This window comes from Oryctolagus cuniculus, chromosome 16, assembly GCF_051225735.1.
Source record: "Oryctolagus cuniculus isolate XC-2025 breed Fujian yellow rabbit chromosome 16, ASM5122573v1, whole genome shotgun sequence".
NCBI classification, from domain to species: domain Eukaryota; kingdom Metazoa; phylum Chordata; class Mammalia; order Lagomorpha; family Leporidae; genus Oryctolagus; species Oryctolagus cuniculus.
In genome coordinates this window covers 63471555-63490755 of record NC_142882.1, presented here as the reverse complement: position 1 = coordinate 63490755, position 19201 = coordinate 63471555, and the positions used below count along the sequence as shown (strand labels likewise).

Below are 19201 nucleotides of genomic sequence, written 5' to 3'. Positions count from 1 at the left end.
ACACATTTCTGAAAACATGTTCCTGGTGATTCTCAGAAGAGTCTTAAACAAGACCCTCTGGTAATATCACTGTTTTCTGTTTGGGCAATGCTTTCCTCGCGTTCAGAAGCAGTTCACTCATTCATTCTTTCAATGAGTATTTCCTTTATAACTATCCAATTGCGCACTGAGGGCTTGACTTGGATCTGCATTTTCATGGGGAAAAAAATTGCAGTGCTTGCCTTCTTCAAATTAAAGTCTAATTGTCTGTAAGCTCTCAGAGGGGCAGGAAGGATAGAAAAGGGAAGGATAGAAAATGGAAAGATATCTTTAGACATCTAAATATAGATAGCTCAGAAATCTTTCGCAGGATGAATCAAAGAATGGGTGCGCAAATAAACTTTTGAGTGAAAAGCAGCATGTCCAGCTGAAACCCTAGACGCTCTGGGGTTGCTGAGGGAAGGCTCCTGAATTCCCACATTCCACCCACCCCGTGCCTTCCTGGACATCCTGGGCATTTTCAGTACCCACTTAGGTAGCCAAGTGGAGCTCCCAAGGAGGTGGAGGCTAGGGAGCCACCATGGTTGAAAGGGAGAGAAGTTCTGGCCTCATGAGAAGACTTGGAAGTGGAGAAAGGAGGTTGCCACTCTGCCTGCAGAGGCACCAGTTCTTTCTTCCAAGCCCTTAGGGGATTTGGAAGAATATATCCAAGAGTGAATGCTTCGTGTGTGTGGATGGACCTCAGCAGCAACTGCAGGGGCTCCTACCTCCAGACACATGGGCTTCAAGGAGGCCTCTCTCTTTGCATCTCTCCATGAATTAGCCAGCACTGCCCATCCAGTGCTTTTGCATACAGGGATAGATGAAGGGCTTGAAAAGAATGAAATGTCCTTACAAATTCAAAATTGCTCAATGAGATCACTCACTCTTAAATTGAATTGCAACAGCAATTGGTATCTTTTCCAAGAAAGCTGTTTCCAGATCCAAAATGTGGGGCATATTTCTGAGTTCCAATAAAGTTTTTGAATCATTTATTCAGCCATCATTCACTCAGGATATTGTAGGGCATTTGTTTTATGCTGAGCAGGGAAGCACACCTGCGTCTGTACAGCTTAGAGAGCAATTCGGATGGTTTTGACACCTCATTCAGCTCCTAAAAGCTGTGTCCCTCACTCTCAATGCATCACTGTTAGGATGGTGCTCAGTGCTTGGAATCGGCACTGGGCTCTCTGCTCTCCTCACTACCTGATCTGGAGGCTCCCAACTACTGGAGTGCATAAGTAATGTGAATCAATCGTGCTGCCTAGGTTCACAGCCCAGAGGAATCATTTTGCTGGGAGACTCTGCTGGGGCTCATTTTCACATCCCTCCTGAATGGCTCACAGTTTCACAGATGTCTGTGGTGAGTAATTTTGGCAGCAGTCATTCCAGATGTGCCGGCCTTTGTTCCTACTTCCCCTTTGCTCTCTCTAAATGCTATGCCAACTCCATACGGGTGCAAATTCCCCTCCTCAGCAAAATCGGCCATCAAAGGCATCTCCCTAACCACTTCGGTTCTAGGCAAATGGAGGCAAAGGATTTCTCCCTTTCACCTTCCCACCCCAGCCCAGCTGCAGCAAAAACACTGAGGACCACAGGTGCGAGGCAAAAGGAAGAAGAGGGTTCCCAGAGAGGATCCAGACCCAGACCCACTGTGCCCAGGGCCAGTGACATCATCATCAGGACCCAATACACAATGGAAGCACAGATGACCCTCTAGGGTAAACTAGGGTAAGCTTCCACTAAAGCAGAAACCTATTTCCTTCCTGCAGCAGTCTCCCCTTGCCTTGGCATAGCATTTTTTTAAAAGATTTATTTATTTATTTGAAACAGTGACACAGAGAGAGGAGAGGCAGAGAAAGAAAGAGAGAGAGAGAGAGAGAGAGAGAGAGAAAGAGATCTTCCATCCGCTGGTTCACCCCCCAGATGGCTGCAACAGCCCAAGCTGCACTGATCCGAAGCCAGGAGCCAGGAGCTTCTTCCGGGTCTCCCACGTGGGTGCAGGGCCCAGGGACTTGGGCCATCCTCCACTGTTTTCCCAGGCCACAGCAGAGACCTGGATTGGAAGAGGAGCAGCTGGGACTAGAACCGGCACCCATATGGGATGCCAGTGCTTCAGGCCAGGGCGTTAACCCACTGCACCACAGCAGCGGCCCCTGGCATAGCATTTTTAATTCGGTAATAAGCATCATTATAAAGAAATAATTTAAATTTTTCTATGTTAGCATGAATTTGACATTCATCTTTATATTATACAACATCAGTTTTATGTGCAGTTATAACAGCATTGAACTAATATGTAGAATCACTGAAATTACATGACTCTTATGAAGTAGCTCATCCCTGGAGGGGCAAACCAGACTCAAACCAGACTCCAGGGGGGCAAACCCCCCTGGAAGGGGGCCGGCGCCGCGGCTCACTAGGCTAATCCTCCCCCTTGCGGCGCCGGCACACCGGGTTCTAGTCCCGGTCGGGGTGCCGGATTCTGTCCCGGTTGCCCCTCTTCCAGGCCAGCTCTCTGCTGTGGCCCGGGAGTGCAGTGGAGGATGGCCCAAGTCCTTGGGTCCTGCACCCCATGGGAGACCAGGAGAAGCACTTGGCTTCTGCCTTCGGATCAGCGCAGGGCACCGGCCGCAGCGCACCGGCCGTGGTGGCCATTGGAGGGTGAACCAATGGCAAAAGGAAGACCTTTCTCTCTGTCTCTCTCTCTCACTGTCCACTCTGCCTGTCAAAAAAAAATGGCTGGAAGGGAAAGAGATCCCTGCAGTCAGGAGCCTCCAGACTGAACACTTCCTCCGAGACGAGGGTACTCAGGGCAGGTGCTGACCCTTGCAGGGGATGGGGCTCCCACCCTGAGAGCTGCTGTGGTCTTCCTGCCAGTGCTCCGCAGTTCCATGTCCAGTCAGGCATCTCCACTGCCCAGGACTCACCTCCTCTGCCCACGGCAGCCAGGTGATCCCTGGTGTTCAAACTTCCTATCTGGGACGTGCTAAGTACTTGGAATGGGGATGGGGCTTGCTGCCCCTGCCTACCAGATGCCAGCACTGCCAACCCAGGTGGCAGATAGCTGCCAGGATGCCCAACTCCAACACTCCCCTTGCCTGCACCCAAGTTCCCATGGGGGCAGAGGGTGGCATTCAAACCTATACTTTCATCACTGACACCACCTGGTTACCACCAAGGTGGAAAATGCTGTAGTTACAGGGCAAAAAGGGGAGCCCAAGTAGTGGCGTGAGTGGCAACAAGAGGCAGGATAACGTGGGACCCTGTCTTCAACACTCTCCCCTCACCCGTGATCTATTGTCCCAGGTTCAAAAACAAGAGTCTCATTAGCCTGTTTCTACTTATGTTGCTTGTTCCTTGGGGTCTAAAGAAAAATCTTACAATGGATCTCTTGGCAAACAACCAGGGCACTAGCCAGGAGGGAAAATAACATTTGGCAACAGACTTATCCCTCAATTTCAGAAACAGTGGCACAGTCTCTGCAGAGTTTTGAGCAGAAAAAATTGTATGTTGAGAATGTTCTAACTACCAAGCCATTGCTCTACACGAGGGCTATAGAATGTTCTTGGTTATTTAAAATTTCAGAAAACGTACATCATTTTGGAAGGAAAATTATCTGAAGAAATAGTCTGGGGCAGGCTTTTTGCCTAGGGGTTAGAACACTGGTTAAGATGCCTGCATTCCACATCAGCGTGCCCATATTTGAAACCTGGCTCCAGCTCCTGACTCCAGTTTCCTGCTAATGCAGACCCTGGGAGGCAGTGGTGATGGCCCAAATAACTGGGTTCCAACACCCATAGGGGAGGCCTAGATTGAGTTCCTAACTCCCAGCTTTGGCCTGGTTCAGCCCTGGCCATTGCAGGTGTCTCTTAAGTCATGTTAAAGAGAAAGCCCAAAAAATTACTAAATTTAATTACATATAATATTCAAATGTAATGTCAAAAAGAGTCATAAAACTAAAAGACAAATGAAAAACTGGAAAATATTTATAAAATAGAAAAAAAATTAAAGCCTATAGTTAACAAATAGTTGCTACATGTCAATTAGAAAAGAACCTTGGTTTCTTTTTTTTTTTTTTAGGATTTATTTATTTATTTGAAAGTCAGTGCTACACAGAAAGAAGAGAGGTGGAGAGAGAGAGAGAGAGAGAGGTCTTCCATCCACTGGTTCACTCCCCAGTTGGTCTTAATGGCCGAAGCTGTGCCAATCTGAAGCCAGGAGCTTCTTCTGGGTCTCCCATGCGGGTGCAGGGGCCCAAGGACTTGGGCCATCTTCTACTGCTTTCCCAGGCCATAGCAGAGAGCTGGATCAGAAGTGGAGCAGCTAGGTCTCGAACCAGCGGCCATATGGGATGCTGGTGTTTCAGGTCAGGGCGTTAACCCACTGCGCCACAGCACTGCTGGCCCCAACCTTAGTTTCTTTAATGATCAAAAATTTGAAGAACAAAAAAGAAAGGAAGGAAGGAAGAGAATTGAGGGAGATAGGGAGGGAGGGAAGTACGGTTACCCTTTTAAAATTGTCCCTATGAAATACATGAGTCTGTTCTGTTTATATTAATAAAAATTTTTAAAAAGAACATGACTGATAAATATATAAAGTTTTATTTTAAGCAGTATGAAACATAAAACAACAATGCAATTCATTTACCACCTGCCAAATAAAGGTTAAAAAGTGATAAACACCTAGTTTTAGCAAGAATATGGTGAAATAGGCACGCTATTTCACCACCAATGACAATTTAACTTGCTAGAACTTCTAAGAAAGACAATTAAGTGATATGCATAGTTTCATAACCATGTCTGTGATTTTTAACCATTGTGTGCATTTGCAAGTTTATCTTTAAAAATGACCAATCATTTGTTCAAGAATATATTCCTATGAATTCTCATCAAAAATTATTTATAAGAAAAATGGAAGAAATAAACTAAAATTTTTAAATGGTGAATATTAAAATATATGAATAAAATGAAATTTTATTTTTCATATAATTTTTTTCACTTATTTATTTGAAAGACAGAGAGAGAAAGTGAGTGGAAGTGTGCCCCCATGCACTAGTTCACTCCCCAAATGCCCTTAACAACTTGGGCTGCACCATGCCAAATTTGGAGGCTGGGACCTCAATCCAGGCCTCCCACATGGGTAGCAAGAACCCAGTTACCCATCACCACTACCTTCCAGGGTCTGCATTGTTGAGAAGTAGGAATCAGGAACCAGAGCTGGAAATCAAACCCAGGCATATCAAAGTAGGATATAGGTTTCTTAACCTGAAGTATTACTAACAGTTAGCATAAACATCCACCTCAAACAATGAAGCTTTATACAACCATTCATATACTTATCAATAGAAACATGTATTGGCAAGAAAACATGTTTATGATAATTTGTTATGTGAAAAAACATTTTAAATGAGCCAATTTTGTGACTGTATGAGCATATCTATACATGTGAACAAAAAGATAATTAAAAAGTTGTAAATCAACTTTTTTTTTAACACTGACTATCTTTCAGTGATGAAACTGTGGATAACATTAGTTATTCTATTTCTCCAACAACAGATTTGTACTACATCATACCAAATACCGTAATTTATGGTGTGGGGGGATTTATTTGTTTTGTTTTGTTTTAAGCAAGTAGCTGAGGGAAAAGACCTAAAGAAAACCAATGCACTGCTGTATTTAATCTTTGCCAAAGCTCCCTGAGGTGGGTGTTATTACAACACAAGCCCTGTTTACAGACAGGTACTCTGGAGATTAGGTAGACTGATCCAAGCCACACGACTAATGGGGCAGAATGACTGCCTGCCTGTCTCATCTTGAACAAACCACTTAACCAGAAACGCTGGAAAAAACAATTGTCTCAGGCAAGGCCACGTGTTTCAGGGAGCTAATGGCCATGCAAATGTTCTGGACTAGGCCAGACACTTGGGATGCTCACATCCCATATAAAAGTGCCGCTGTTGAAGTCCGGGTTCCATTTCTAATTCCAGCTTCCTAGTTACGTGTACCCTGGGACACATGATCCATGCAATGATTACATCAGCAAAGAGTAACCCAGGACCTACTATGTGCCAAAGCCCTGAATAGTGCTAAAGACACAACAGAGAACAGGATGGAGAGAACCCAGGTTCTTGTAGAGCAGAGCTGTGACTTCGTGGGGAAATACAGATGAGCAAATGGCAACTTCAGAGCCATCAGTGCTGTGACACCACTCCCCAAACTGGAGGGAAGGCTTTCTGAAGGAGGACACCCATACGTTCAAAGGAGAAAGAATGAGTTAGAAGCCATCAGGCCTCAGCAGAACTACAAAGGAATGTCCTAGCAGAGGAAACAGCATGTGCAAGCTTTGGAAACAAGAAGTTCAGTGTTACTAAACCAAAGCTCACAAAGCACAAGGAAGAAAAGAAAAGAGCCTAGAGGGGTGCACGGAAGGCAAGTCTCACAGGGCCTGGAAGTCACAACCAGGAATTCAGAGTTGATCTTGAAGGCAAGGGGAGCCACTGAAGGGTTTGAAACAAGAGAAATGGAAGCAGTTAGCTTTGAATTTTAACAAACTCATTCTGGTTTCAATGGGCACGATGGATTCGTGTGGGGGAAATTCATGCAGAAAGAGCAGCTAGAAGGTGATTATAATCCTAATGAAGCTAGACAAGGACAGTGGGGAAGCGAGCAAATGGATAGACTTAGATGCCACTGAGAATCAACAGTAGGCATGCATTTGTCTTACTCCTTCCCCCATCCTGGGCACTGTCATGACAGTTCCCAAGAGGACCACCCTCTCCCCCAGCTGCATGCCTACCTGGAATGGGGCAGACCCTGAGCATCCTTGCATCTGGAGAAACTGCCCGGACCTTATCTCAACTGTAGGTCTGCCCCAGAGTCTAAGCTGGCCTCTGTAGACTGCACTGAAAGAGCCTGCCCCCTTGGGAAGTTTATGGTGCTTCTCGTTCCTCTGCACCACACTCCCAAGCCCCAGTGGTTGTGATAAGCATAAAATCTATCATACAGACTGGACAGTATGAGAGAAGATGGATCACTGCTGGCCATTAGACTGAACGTTCCAGACAAATCTGAGCGTGTACTCATCCTACTGATGGCATGAGAGCCTCATGCCAAGCTGACTCCAAAGTCAGGAGCCACGCTCAGAGGAGAGAGTCTCTAACCATCTGTACACAGAAGCCCCTAACTATCTGTGTACAGAATAATCTTATATGTTGAGTCAGATTTACTTGGGTTAAAATCCTGTCCTAACACTTACAGTTATGTATTTACTCTGAGCTTTAATTTCCTCATCTAAAATGTACATAATGACGCCTACCTTATCAGAAATTTGAGATGATTTTTATAATAGGATGTTAAAAATTGGACTACTTCTTTCTGCCTAAGTTTTAACTGAAGCCCCAAGAAGATATGGACCAACTATTCCCAACTTCTCATCGTCTAATTTATTCCAAATGAAATATTAGACCACCTCTACAGAACCTGAAAAAGGCAGCAGAACCAGTTCAACAACAATGCTTAGCTCCCACCTCAAAAGCCCAAAACAGCTGTTGTTGTCTACAGAGGCTGGGAATGGTTGGTGAAAGGATGGCAATGGGGCTCAGCTCTCACCAGGGAGGAACAGTGTGACTGCTTCACGCTAATCATTAAAAGGCCACTAACAGACATAGATGGTGTCTCTAGAGTCTTTGGTCAAGGAGGCTGGTAAGTGATACCCAACGAAGAACAAAAGGGCAGTGAGCGAGGCAGTCAGGTGGGAAGGCTGTGGCGTGGACAAGGCCATGGACTCCGGGAAGGAAGAGCCAGTCTGAGACACCACATGCTGATAGAGTGGCTTCCAGGGGCAAGGTGATCTTGCGGGTGCTTGTCCCCAGCTCACTGGGCAAAAACAGCACACTTTAGTGACCAGCAGGATTGTAGGGAAAGCACCACGGAGGTCCAGTCAAAAGCCCCCATGTGAAACCCTATTATAGTCGCCTTCAGCCATCTGCCCAGCCAGAGGTATTCATACCCAACCGCACCTCTTCTCCCTACACTGCCATGCCCAGGGGTTGGAAGCCTCAGCCAGTGAGCGGAAGGAAATTTGGCCAAGTGGACAGAGGACACAGACCACACTCCCCTCCCTGGGTACAGAGAACAAGCTGCAAGCCCAGGTGGGGAGTGAGAGAAGGAGTTTTACTTACATTATGGGAACCAGGTTTCAAGAATTGGAGATTTTCAATTTATAAATGGAATTGCACATAACCAGAGGAATTTATGTTCTCTGAGAATTAGTGCATATGTGCCTGGACTGGCCCGAGTTTTCCTCCAGGAGCACGAGATGGATGAGCAGCAGTTTGAGTCCCACACCTGAAAGAAATATGGAGATAGGAGAGAAAAAGACACCGAGTGAAACCCAGAGGTCACTCTGCATGCACGCTCTCCTCACCCCCTTTCCCTGATCTATCCCCTTTCACTCTCTGAGGGCCTTTGGGTGATGTAACCACAATGGGTGAGAGTCCCCAGCCTTTTGGCTAATTCCATGGGCAGAACCCTTTCAGCAGGGACAATCAGAAAGTTAACAAGAAAAATTATGGACGCAGAGGGGATTTTACAGAAGGAACTGACACCTCAGGGTTAGATTTAACACAGGTATTAGAACAATAGGGGGAGTTGCTGAAGGAATCCCCACAACAAGCAGGTGCACTCCTAGGGCTGGAGAAAAAAAAAAAAAAGGAAGGTGGGGCAGCACCAGCAGCCAGAGGAAGGCAGGCAGCTGGTGCACAGACCTCAGCACAGTTTGTACTCTGATTGCCAAGGCCTGCTGCTGCTGGGGTCACTGAGGCACGTGGGGAACCAGCCGAGAGGGCCTAAGGATGCTGCTGCAAGCAGCCCTCAACCAGAAGACAGGAAGTAGTCCCTGTCCTCCTTTTGCCTTCTCACCTCCCTCCAGACCTCCCAGTGGCAGATGCATCTGGCAGGGGTCTCTGGGGAGTGTAGTTTTCAGCATCCAACGGAGTAGGGAGAGCAAACAGAGCAGGATAGGGTGGAAGCTGAGAGGCAATTGTTTACCCAGCACAAGCCACTTGCACCCTGTCAGAGGCGATCTGGAGTCAGATGGGAGGCACCCCTGAGCCCCAGAAGCAAGGATGCCAGAGGGACTTCAAGAGCAGCAGAGTGAATTAGGCAGTTGAGGGGTGGAGCAAGTGTCCGGGTCCAGCTGTCACTGGCGTGCAGTGGTTGCTCAGTCTGGTGGGCCCAGTGAGAACTGAGGAGCACGCTTCAGCCCAAGTGGTGTCCCTGCAACCAGGAGCCTGCCTCACAATGGCACCCCGTTCCTGAGGGCCCCAGATTGTTGCACCCAATGCCACATAGTTCCTTCCTCAACTGCCTTTAGGGATCCTTGCCAAAATGACTAGAAGTCATCTTTTCAAGTGAGGTCCCCTAACCTTCTCTGACCTGATCCATGGGGCAGAGGTACTACAGACAGAGGTGTGATCTGTCTATGAATTGCCAGTCCACACCCAAAGGAACTAAGAGGGCATCACACATTCCAATGTAAAATTAGGCTGCATTGGCTCACTGGGGTCCGACACCCTTCAGGAACCCCAAACATATTGGGGGCCATTACTTTGCTGAGCCAAGAACTTGATCATGTTGTCTGGAAATGAAAAGAAATGCTATGGAAAACAAATATGCATTGTTTCATAAGTCTCTGTTATGAGACTGTTCAACATTCCTTTGCCTTTGTCTCCCTACAAGGAAGAAAACACTCCCGCAAACCCAGCACCTGGTCCCAGTGCGTCCTCCGAGAAGGAATCCATAATCCTGGGCACTTCTCCTGCAACAGCCCCTCTCCTTTCCTGTATTGCCCTCCTCTAGTTAAGCAGTGTGGCACTCAAGAGAACTGTTTGCAGCTAATTAGATTAGGAGTGTGTTCATCTGGAAAGATATTTGTAGTTCAATAAAGAGAGTGTGAAGACTCACCCTTGAGGGGCCACAGAAACAAAGCGTTCTGAGCCTCTTTCCGCTATGGGCCCCTCCCACCTTAAACAACCTTTGCTTCTCTCCAAAACATCTAACCCTTAGGAGCCAGGCTCAGATGGAGCCAAGCATATTATCTTCTTAGGAAAATTTCAAAGGGAAGCAAAGAGCAAATCTAAAAATCCTCTCCTGCTGGGGTTTTGCTTATTTTTTCTCCTTTTCCTTTCAAAGGAAAACAATCACTGCCTGAGTCGTTTTGCTGAAAAAGAAGAGGAGGTAGAGAGAGAGCATCCAAGCCTGCAGTGGATGCTGCCCTCCTGCCTCTTCCCCCATCTGTTCAAAAATTATTTCCAAAATATTAAAGGTTGCATTTCACTGAACCAGAATTGCATGACTAGTTAGGGAAGGAGGGGTGGAAGAGCAGTCACTCTAAAATATAATTTCCCAAATGTTTATTTTGCTCACGAAGACTGTTGCCTGTCCTATTATAAAATCTTAGCACGACCCCTGACAGGCTGTTGTCTGTAGGGTAAGTAGACGCAGATTGAATTTCGTGCTGTGTCAAGGACAAAAATGAATCCTTAATCTGGCTGCAAAAAAATGCATATTTACCTGAGAGCAAACAGCTCCCCGGTCTTTCAAGCTTGTGCACACACTTCATTTGCCTCTTGGAGACGATTTTGTCTATCAGGTTTGGCTACTGTTTATGAGCCTGCAAATGGCACGAGCAGGATCAAAGCGCTCGTCCTACCCTCACTAACCCACTTTGCTTCCCACTCTCTCTATTTATCTGTGCACATGAAGCTTCCATTAAGCATAAAGCCAGATTTTCATGGTGCATATAAAATATGGAAATTCCATCTGAGTTAACTTCGTGTCAGCTCCAGAAGCGTTAGAGTGCTTTTTTATTATTTTTTAAGATGAAAGTCTGTTGTTTAGTAAAACTGGACAAAATTACATTTTCTGCTGCCCTGACATCCTACAGGCTAGCAGATTAAAGATGATAAATGGTGAGAAGATATATTCCGATTCTAGTTATTTCCCACTTATTCTGCCAGAAGAGGGGACTTCTGTTTGCCATGGCAAATTCTTTCTCAGGCAGAAGCCAGGTCACAAGACAACAGAATGTTCTTCGTCCCCTTTCCCTGCACACGAACATGGGCCAGATGGGCTGTTCATGAGTTCTGATCAACTCAACACCCTCTGCCCCTCCTCAAGGTGAGCGTCTGGGTCTCTCACCTGCCAGCAAAGTAGAGTGTGTTTCCAGGCTCATCCATCATCTAGTCCTTGCTGACTTCAGAGAGGATTGAAAGCCAAACATCCGTTATCATGAAAAACTATAAGACGGATTATTGTACGCTCCGTACTTCTGAAAGGGGTTTATAATCACTCAGCTCCCATGCTTGCTCCCCTGGGACATCAGGCAGACATTCTTTTTTAATTATTTTTTTTATTGGGAAGGCAGAGCTACAGAGAGAGGAGGAGGAGTAAGAGAAGGAGGAGGGAAAGGGGGGAGAGAGAGAAAGAGAGATCTTCCATTCACTGGTTCACTCCCCAAATGGTCCTCAGCACCCCATGACTGAGTACAGTTCCCAGCACAGACTGGATTGTTATTATTAAAGTGGAGATGAATTCATCATCATCCTCCATCAAGTGAAATCATGATATTCTCCCCCTTGGTGCCTTATTGACCTCTGTGCCAGGAACCAGCAGCCTCACAATTTTTACTTACTTACTTATTTATTTGAAAGGCAGAGTTAGAGAGAGGCAGAGGGAGGGAGGAAGGGAGAGAGAGGGAGAGAGAGAGAGAGATAGAGAGAGAGAAATAGATCTTCATCTGCTGGTTCACTCCCCAGATGGCCACAACAACCAAGGCTGGGCCAGGCTGAAGCCAGGAGCCTGGAGGGGTGGAAGGGAGGACTGGATTGCGGGGAGAAGCTGGGGAAGTGGTGGTGTCATGTGGATGATGGCATTGAACAGCTACATGCATCTGTAGATCAGCATGGCCCAGACTCGACCTGTTGGTGTAGTCATTCTGCACATATTCAAAACCAGGATTTGGGGGCCCAACACAAACCTAGTCCATCTGGACTTTGACATTGGTTCATAGGAAAATGGAATTGAAAGGTGACTTCATTTGGATGCAAAAAAATTTGAAAGCCATGCAGGGTTATCATGAAGTCATGGAAAGTACATATATACATTTTTTTTTTCGGACAGGCAGAGTGGACAGTGAGAGAGAGAGAGAGACAGAGAGAAAGGTCTTCCTTTTCTGTTGGTTCACCCCCCACCGTGGCCAGCACGCTGCGGCCGGTGCACCACACTGATCCAAAGCCAGGAGCCAGGTGCCTCCTCCTGGTCTCCCATGCGGGTGCAGGGCCCAAGGACTTGGGCCATCCTCCACTGCACTCCCGGACCACAGCAGAGAGCTGGCCTGGAAGAGGAGCAACCAGGACAGAATCCGGTGCCCCGACCGGGACTAGAACCCAGGGTGCTGGCACCACGGGAGGAGGATTAGCCTATTAAGCCGCAGCGCCGGCCGGAAAGTACATATTTTATAAAAAAAAATCTATGCAAGGGTCTCAGTTTTTTGTACCGAAATAAACTTATCCATCAAGCCCAGGCAGGGCCAGGCTGAAGCTTAGAGCAGGAAACTCAATCTGGGTCTCCCACGTGAGTGCAGGGACCCAATCAGTTGAGCCATCATCTGCTATCGCTCAGAGTGTGCTTTAGAAGGAAGTTGGAATCAGGAGCAGGGTCAGGACTCCAATCTAGGCACTCTGGTATGAGATGTCGGCATCCCAAGCAACATCTCAATGGCTAGGCCAAATGCTTGCCCCAGCACCCTTGGATTTTAAAGGAGCTCCCCACAAAACTCTGAGAGACATTGCTGGGAGTGGCAGGAGGAGGGGAAGAAAGGAGCCCACTAGGCAGAAACTGCTGCAGTAAACCAGGGCCATCACAAGTGCAAGTCCAGTGGGGTGAAGCAGTGAGGGTGTCTGACAGCTTAAGAAAGGGGAGGGGACCCATGAGGTAATAGCTTACGGTTCAGAATAGTGGGGAGTGAAAACCCATTTCAGGTGTGATAATTAGAAAACAAAGTCTTCTCCCCATCTATCTCACTTGACTGTGAACTTCAGGCTTCTTCTCAAATCATAAATATTACCTCCCACAAGAGAAGAACTGCCCACACCACAGACAATCACAGCCTGACTGCTTCAGAAAGTACCAGACCTTTACAAAATCGAATGGACTAGGAGGGGCAATGCCTATGATGGGCACCTTTCATTGCCCATTTCTGGCCCTTGCAGGATTTCTCTTTCCTGTTTGAGAGTTTGTTCCACTGGTCAATAAAAGAATTGACTTGTGATTATCTGTGTGTAAAAGCAGTACATTTTAGGCTGGAACCACGGCTCACTAGGCTAATCCTCCACATGCAGTGCCGGCACCCCGGGTTCTAGTCCCGGTTGGGTCACCGGTTCTGTCCCAGTTGCTCCTCTTCCAGTCCAGCTCTCTGCTGTGGTCTGGGAGGGCAGTGGAGGATGGCCCAAGTGCTTGGGCCCTGCACCTGCATGGGAGACCAGGAGAAGCACCTGGCTCCTGGCTTTGGATCAGCACAGCGCGCCGGCCGTAGCGGCCATTTAGGGGGTGAACCAATGAAAGGAAGACCTTTCTCTCCGTCTCCCTCTCTCTCACTGTCTAACTCTGCCTGTCAAAAAAAAAAAAAAGAGCAGTACATTTTAAACTCCTGTTTTCTTGCTTTTGAGAATCTGGATACAGTTCTGCAATCACTCTTTGGAAAAATGATGGAAAGGATGAAATTCGACAGAAAGAGCCTCACTGTACTTTGTGTTCTCATTTGTTACAGGGCAACGAGATAAATGCATCCCTGAACTCATTCATTGAATAAATAAATCATAGGGTTAGAGCTTAAATAATAAATAATAGAAAAGGGAAAAGGCAAAAACTAAGGGGAGCTGACAAGGTAAAAAAAATAAAAAGAGCTAGATTCAGGCAAATGATGAAAGACCGAGTGTGGCCTGTGATTCTGTTCTCTTTCTATTTTGTTAGTATTCTTTATTTGACTACTTCACTGCCCCCACCCTTAGGTTGTGTTTTTTTTTTTTTTGACAGGCAGAGTGGACAGTGAGAGAGACAGACAGAGAGAAAGGTCTTCCTTTGCTGTTGGTTCACCCTCCAATGGCTGCCGCGGCCGGCGCACCGCGCTGATCCGATGGCAGGAGCCAGGAGCCAGGTGCTTTTCCTGGTCTCCCATGGGGTGCAGGGCCCAAGCACCTGGGCCATCCTCCACTGCACTCCCTGGCCACAGCAGAGAGCTGGCCTGGAAGAGGGGCAACCGGGACAGAATCCGGCGCCCCAACCGGGACTAGAACCCGGTGTGCCGGCGCCGCTAGGTGGAGGATTAGCCTAGTGAGCTGCGGCGCCGGCCTCACCCTTAGGTTTTTGAACTAGCATAGGATCAGAGGTAAACCTGCTGTATTTTTCCCTCAAAATTACTTAGTTAGCTCTAACTTAAGTTTAAGTGGGCATCATATCAGGAGCTGAGGAGTTTTTCATTGCTAGTCTGCTTATATGGAGGGTGTTTGAAGTTGCTAAATGGGGAAGGGGGGATCTGTTACTCACTGATATGTATGGTGCTTGTTATTCTCCCCTAGACATGATGTGATGAATTTAGCCTTGGACTTGGCATGTGGCATCACTAATTACTGAGTTATTTTCTCCTGCCCCTCCTTGCCTGGCTCCCTCTTACTAACTTTATAAGACTCATGGTCTTATTCTGTTCCAGATGCTATAACAAAATACCTTAGACTAGGTAATTTATAAACAACAGAAATTTGCTAGTCACAGTGTGGATACTTGGAAATCCACAATCAATCCACCAACAAGACTCCTTCTCCAAAGCCCCACATAGAGGATGGGTGTCCCTTTTGTGCACTGACACAGTTCCCTGTGCTTCCCTATGAATATACTAGCCACCAACATTTATTGAACACTTACAGTCCTGAAGCTTGTGTGTGGATGATCTGTTCTTTCATCCACCCAAAGAGACAAGTTTCATTATTCCATTTTTATTGCTAATGAAACTGGGGCACATCAGGTTAAGAAAAATCTTCAAGATTCCCCAGATGAGAAGTATTAAGTGTCCTCTGCCCCTTCAGACTTTGAGTTCCTTCTCCATGAAGAAGGAACTCAGAATTGCCTGGTGCAATGTTCAGAAGAGTGGCCAGCACAGACTAATACTTGGGGTGTGTGTGTGTGTGTGTGTGTGTGTGTGTAAGTAAGTAAGTAAAACGAATTACAGGAGCACAAGGATCTTTGCTCAATAGGAGACTCATATCACAGCATGTGGAAGTATAAGATTTATGAACCAAGCTCACAGAGTTAAATTACTTTCTTGAAGTTATCTATATCAAAGCATTAGTTAACAGGAACTGTGCTGCCTCATCTAGTTAAGAGTGAGGCTACAGAAGCAGAAACCAAATGATACAGTCTCCCTCCATCCTCCTAGAACTTTGTCTACAAGCCCCTTGGAAGACAGAATTCCAGAGCATCGGTGTGTGTTGTTCTTGGCAGCTGCCTTTCTCCAGTACCAGAACCAGAACCAGCTTTGAGTATATGAGAGAAGAGTAGGACAAGGGTATCTACAGGGGAGGTTATCACATATCTTTTCAGTATTTATTCCCAAAATACTCATTCTACACTCTTCATAAGTTAGACATGGCCTCCATAAAAGATTAAACAGAGAAGGAATTGATGGTGGCAACTGTCAGTTTATCTGTTGATTTCTAAACTTTTTCCCAAAGCAGTATCTAAGAAAGCATCCCCTAAACAGGCAGTCAAAAGCCTTATTTTCAATAATCTCAAGCAAAACTTGCTTAGCCAGTTTTGTCATTCCACTGGATTTAGCAGCTTGGGGGAAAAGCAAGATACAAGTGGGTTGTCAAAGGCTGAAGGTACAATTACTCTCCACCTCAAATCTCAAGCTTAAGTCCCAGACACATGATTACCAGCTCTGTGACCTTGGCAAGTCAGCCAAACCCCATTCTGTTCAGCAGAGCTTTCCTGGGCCCTGCACTGCCCTGTAAAGGAATCATCTACCAACAGAACACAGAGGAATCCTCCACAGGCCAGGACCCAAACAGAAGGTGCCCATCATGAAAGCGGCTCTTCTCACACCTCCTGCTGGGTCAGGGCTTGGTCAGGCTGTTACTGCTGTTGGCTGTACTGGAGGTGCCTGTTCTTTGTTAAAAGGCATTAGCCAACACCCAACACATGCACTGGCTCAAATGCACGAGTATGGAGGGAGGAGGAAGGAGGAGAAGACAAATCCTTGCTTTGCAGAGTTGTGTATTTGTGCAAATTTCCTGCCTCGGGGCCTGGCACAAAAGAGGAACTCTCTTCCCCACTCTGGCTTAAAATGCAAAAGTTAATGAGGAAACAACACATTCAGTCATTATGAATGAGTATACTTTCATGGATAGGATTTATTCAGGTAGTAAAGACTAAAGAAATGGGGCTGGGGCAGAAAAGTTTGTGTGAGAGTCAAGGAGGCTCCTCACAATTTCATGATTTGATGTTTCCTGTATAAAAAAACAATGGGGGGGTGGGGTGGGGATGGAGAAGGTAGGAAGCAGTATAGTGGCCCTGTGGGCTGAAAGGTACAAGACAAGAGGAAAACCTTGCCTCACCTGTGCCACCTTCAGGACAAATGAAAGAGCAGTAGACATAGTCCCAAGAATAAATAGCCTTTTTCTCGTCTGTATTCTCAAAACACCAACCCAACAACTGTTTCTTTCTTTTGGTAAAATAACAAATTCCTAGGAAATCAAAAACACTTGATAGTTTAATTCCTAGGAAAAAAATAAAAGATACCTATTTAACCAATGATGATATTTTTCATATATTCTTCCAACAGCAGAAACCTGCAGATTGTCCAAGTAACTTTATACTGTTTGAAAATAATTAGCCGGCACCACGGCTCAATAGGCTAATCCTCCGCCTGCGGCACCGGCACACCGGGTTCTAGTCCCGGTCGGGGCCCCGGATTCTGTCCCAGTTGCCCCTCTTCCAGGCCAGCTCCCTGCTGTGGCCTGGGAAGGCAGTGGAGGATGGCCCAAGTCCTTGGGCCCTGCACCCGCATGGGAGACCAGGAGAAGCACCTGGCTCCTGGCTCCAGATCAGTGCCGTGCGCCAGCTGCAGCGCGCTGGCCGTGGTAGCCATTGGAGGGTGAACCAATGGCAAAGGAGACCTTTCTCTCTGTCTCTCTCTCTCTCACGGTCCACTCTGTCAAAAAAAAAAAAAAAAAAAAAAAAAAAAAAAAAAAGAAAAGAAAAGAAAAGAAAGAAAGAAAATAATCAATTAATCAATTTAGATCTAGCCCAGTTAGGTGTAATAGAGAGGGGAATGTACTGTGCATATACTCCACAGCTTTGTTGGATGGGGAGGGGCCAAATTTAAACAATGAGATAAAGGCAGAGAGGATAGTCCCTGTATCACTAGAAAATTAGCAGAACCAGTTGACTGTATGATTGATGTCGTGACTCTCACACTTAACAAAAACTTAAGAAACCTAAACAGGGGTAGGTATTGATGTCCACATTCTATGTCAGAGTCTCTGGCTTTGAGTCTCAGTTCTGCTTCCAATCCAGCTTACTGCTAATGTATACCCTAGAAGGCAGCAGGTGGGGGCTAACAATATTTGGATCCCTACCACCCACCAAGAGACCCAGATGGGTTTATGGCTCCTGGCTTCAGCCTGGCCCAGTCCCAGCTATTATGAGCATCTGGGGAGTAAACCAGTGGGTGGAAAATATCTATCTCTCTTTCTGCCTTTAAATAAATAAAAATAAAACAAACATAATAAAGAAACCCAAACATCAACTGTTTTTGAAGTCAGGGATTAAAATATTACCAAACTCTAAATATTGTTATTTACTAAATATTCATAAAAAATGAGAACCAGTGGATTTTCTCAATACACAGAAATACACAAACAAGTAATATTAAGTAAAAACTACCCAAAATAGAATACACAATATAAAGTACATATGTAGAAACACATTTATGTCGCTGATGAAAATTGGAAGAAAATTTGAAGCAATGTACTAGTTCACCCAACACTGACTGAGTTGCTCATGCTTTTTAAATTTGCAAAATTTTTCTTGGTAAATATTAAGTCTTTCCACTTATGTACATTTAAGGTACATTTAAGACGAGTTTCCTAAGAACAGTAATACTCAAGAGGAATAAGCTGGAGTTGATGAGGGAAATCTTAATTTGCATTTTTCCTGCCTTAAATGCCCAAAATATCATGGGTATAATGTTGCGTGAATAAGGCTTTTAGTGTTTAATGTGATATGACCTAAACATTCTCTATTTGCTAGAGTCTATAAAACATTTACTATTAATGGTGGTTACTTTTTATTTTTATCCACCAAGTATACTAAGGAAGAAAAAAATATGTTGAGGTTTCTACTGCTTGACTCAAGTCTTTCCTGTTATCTGACAATTAATTTACTCTCTTTAACCTGGCACAAACCACTCAGAAGAGAAACACTAGGTGGTTCATCCTAAATAGGAGACCTTACGTAGTGTGGAGCTTCTGATGTGCCAACCTGTTTCTTGTATCCTTTCTATTCCCAACAGTCCTGTTGAATTAGATAAAGTAATATTCCTATGACCACCAGAAATAGTATTATGGCTAAATCTTCTGATATATACATCTGGCAACAGTAAAACTCTGTCATATGCTACAAGTGATATCTAAAACACCCAACCAGAAAATACAGCTTTGTATTATTTTGAGGTTAATCGCAAGATGAAGGTGAACCTGCACAGCTGGACTGCCTGAGCCTTGTAGGGCTCCAGCTGCAGCATGCAGACTTTCCCTGGCCCCAGCTGTACTTCAGCACCAGCCACTGTCCACTGCACCTCAAATCCTGCTGGATAGCAGCAGAATTCTGGAATCCCCTGAGCGGCCAAGATCTGTTTCTTCAGATTGATCCAGAGAGACTGAACTAAGAAAATGCTGAGGGCATGGGAACCTCGCTTCTCAAATTAGCCTGCCATTTCCCTACCTTCCTGCCCTTTCCATCAATATCTCTTCACTCATCAAATGTAAGAGCAGTATCCTCCACCCCTGAATGAGCGGAGCTTACATAAGGGATAGAATCCACTCCCAACTAAGCATGGAGCTTTA

The 19201-nt window shown here is 45.8% G+C and overlaps 1 protein-coding gene and 1 long non-coding RNA gene across 6 annotated transcripts in view; one reads left to right on the top strand and one right to left on the bottom strand.

The window, feature by feature from the left end:
- AOAH (acyloxyacyl hydrolase) overlaps positions 1 to 19201 on the top strand; it is a 192075-nt gene that overhangs the window by 101744 nt on the left and 71130 nt on the right. For 3 of the 4 annotated variants that reach the window (XM_089314993.1, XM_070058395.2, NM_001082025.1), the window contains 1 exon segment: positions 1287 to 1381. In XM_089314993.1, the coding sequence (XP_089171119.1) occupies positions 1287 to 1381 (95 nt within the window). 4 annotated transcript variants of the gene reach the window in all.
- LOC127492612 (uncharacterized) overlaps positions 1 to 19201 on the bottom strand; it is a 107140-nt gene that overhangs the window by 36782 nt on the left and 51157 nt on the right. For both annotated transcript variants that reach the window (XR_007922146.3, XR_016223052.1), the window contains one exon: positions 8201 to 8366. This is a non-coding gene — a long non-coding RNA (uncharacterized LOC127492612). Of the gene's footprint in view, positions 1 to 8200; positions 8367 to 19201 lie in introns of those variants that run through there.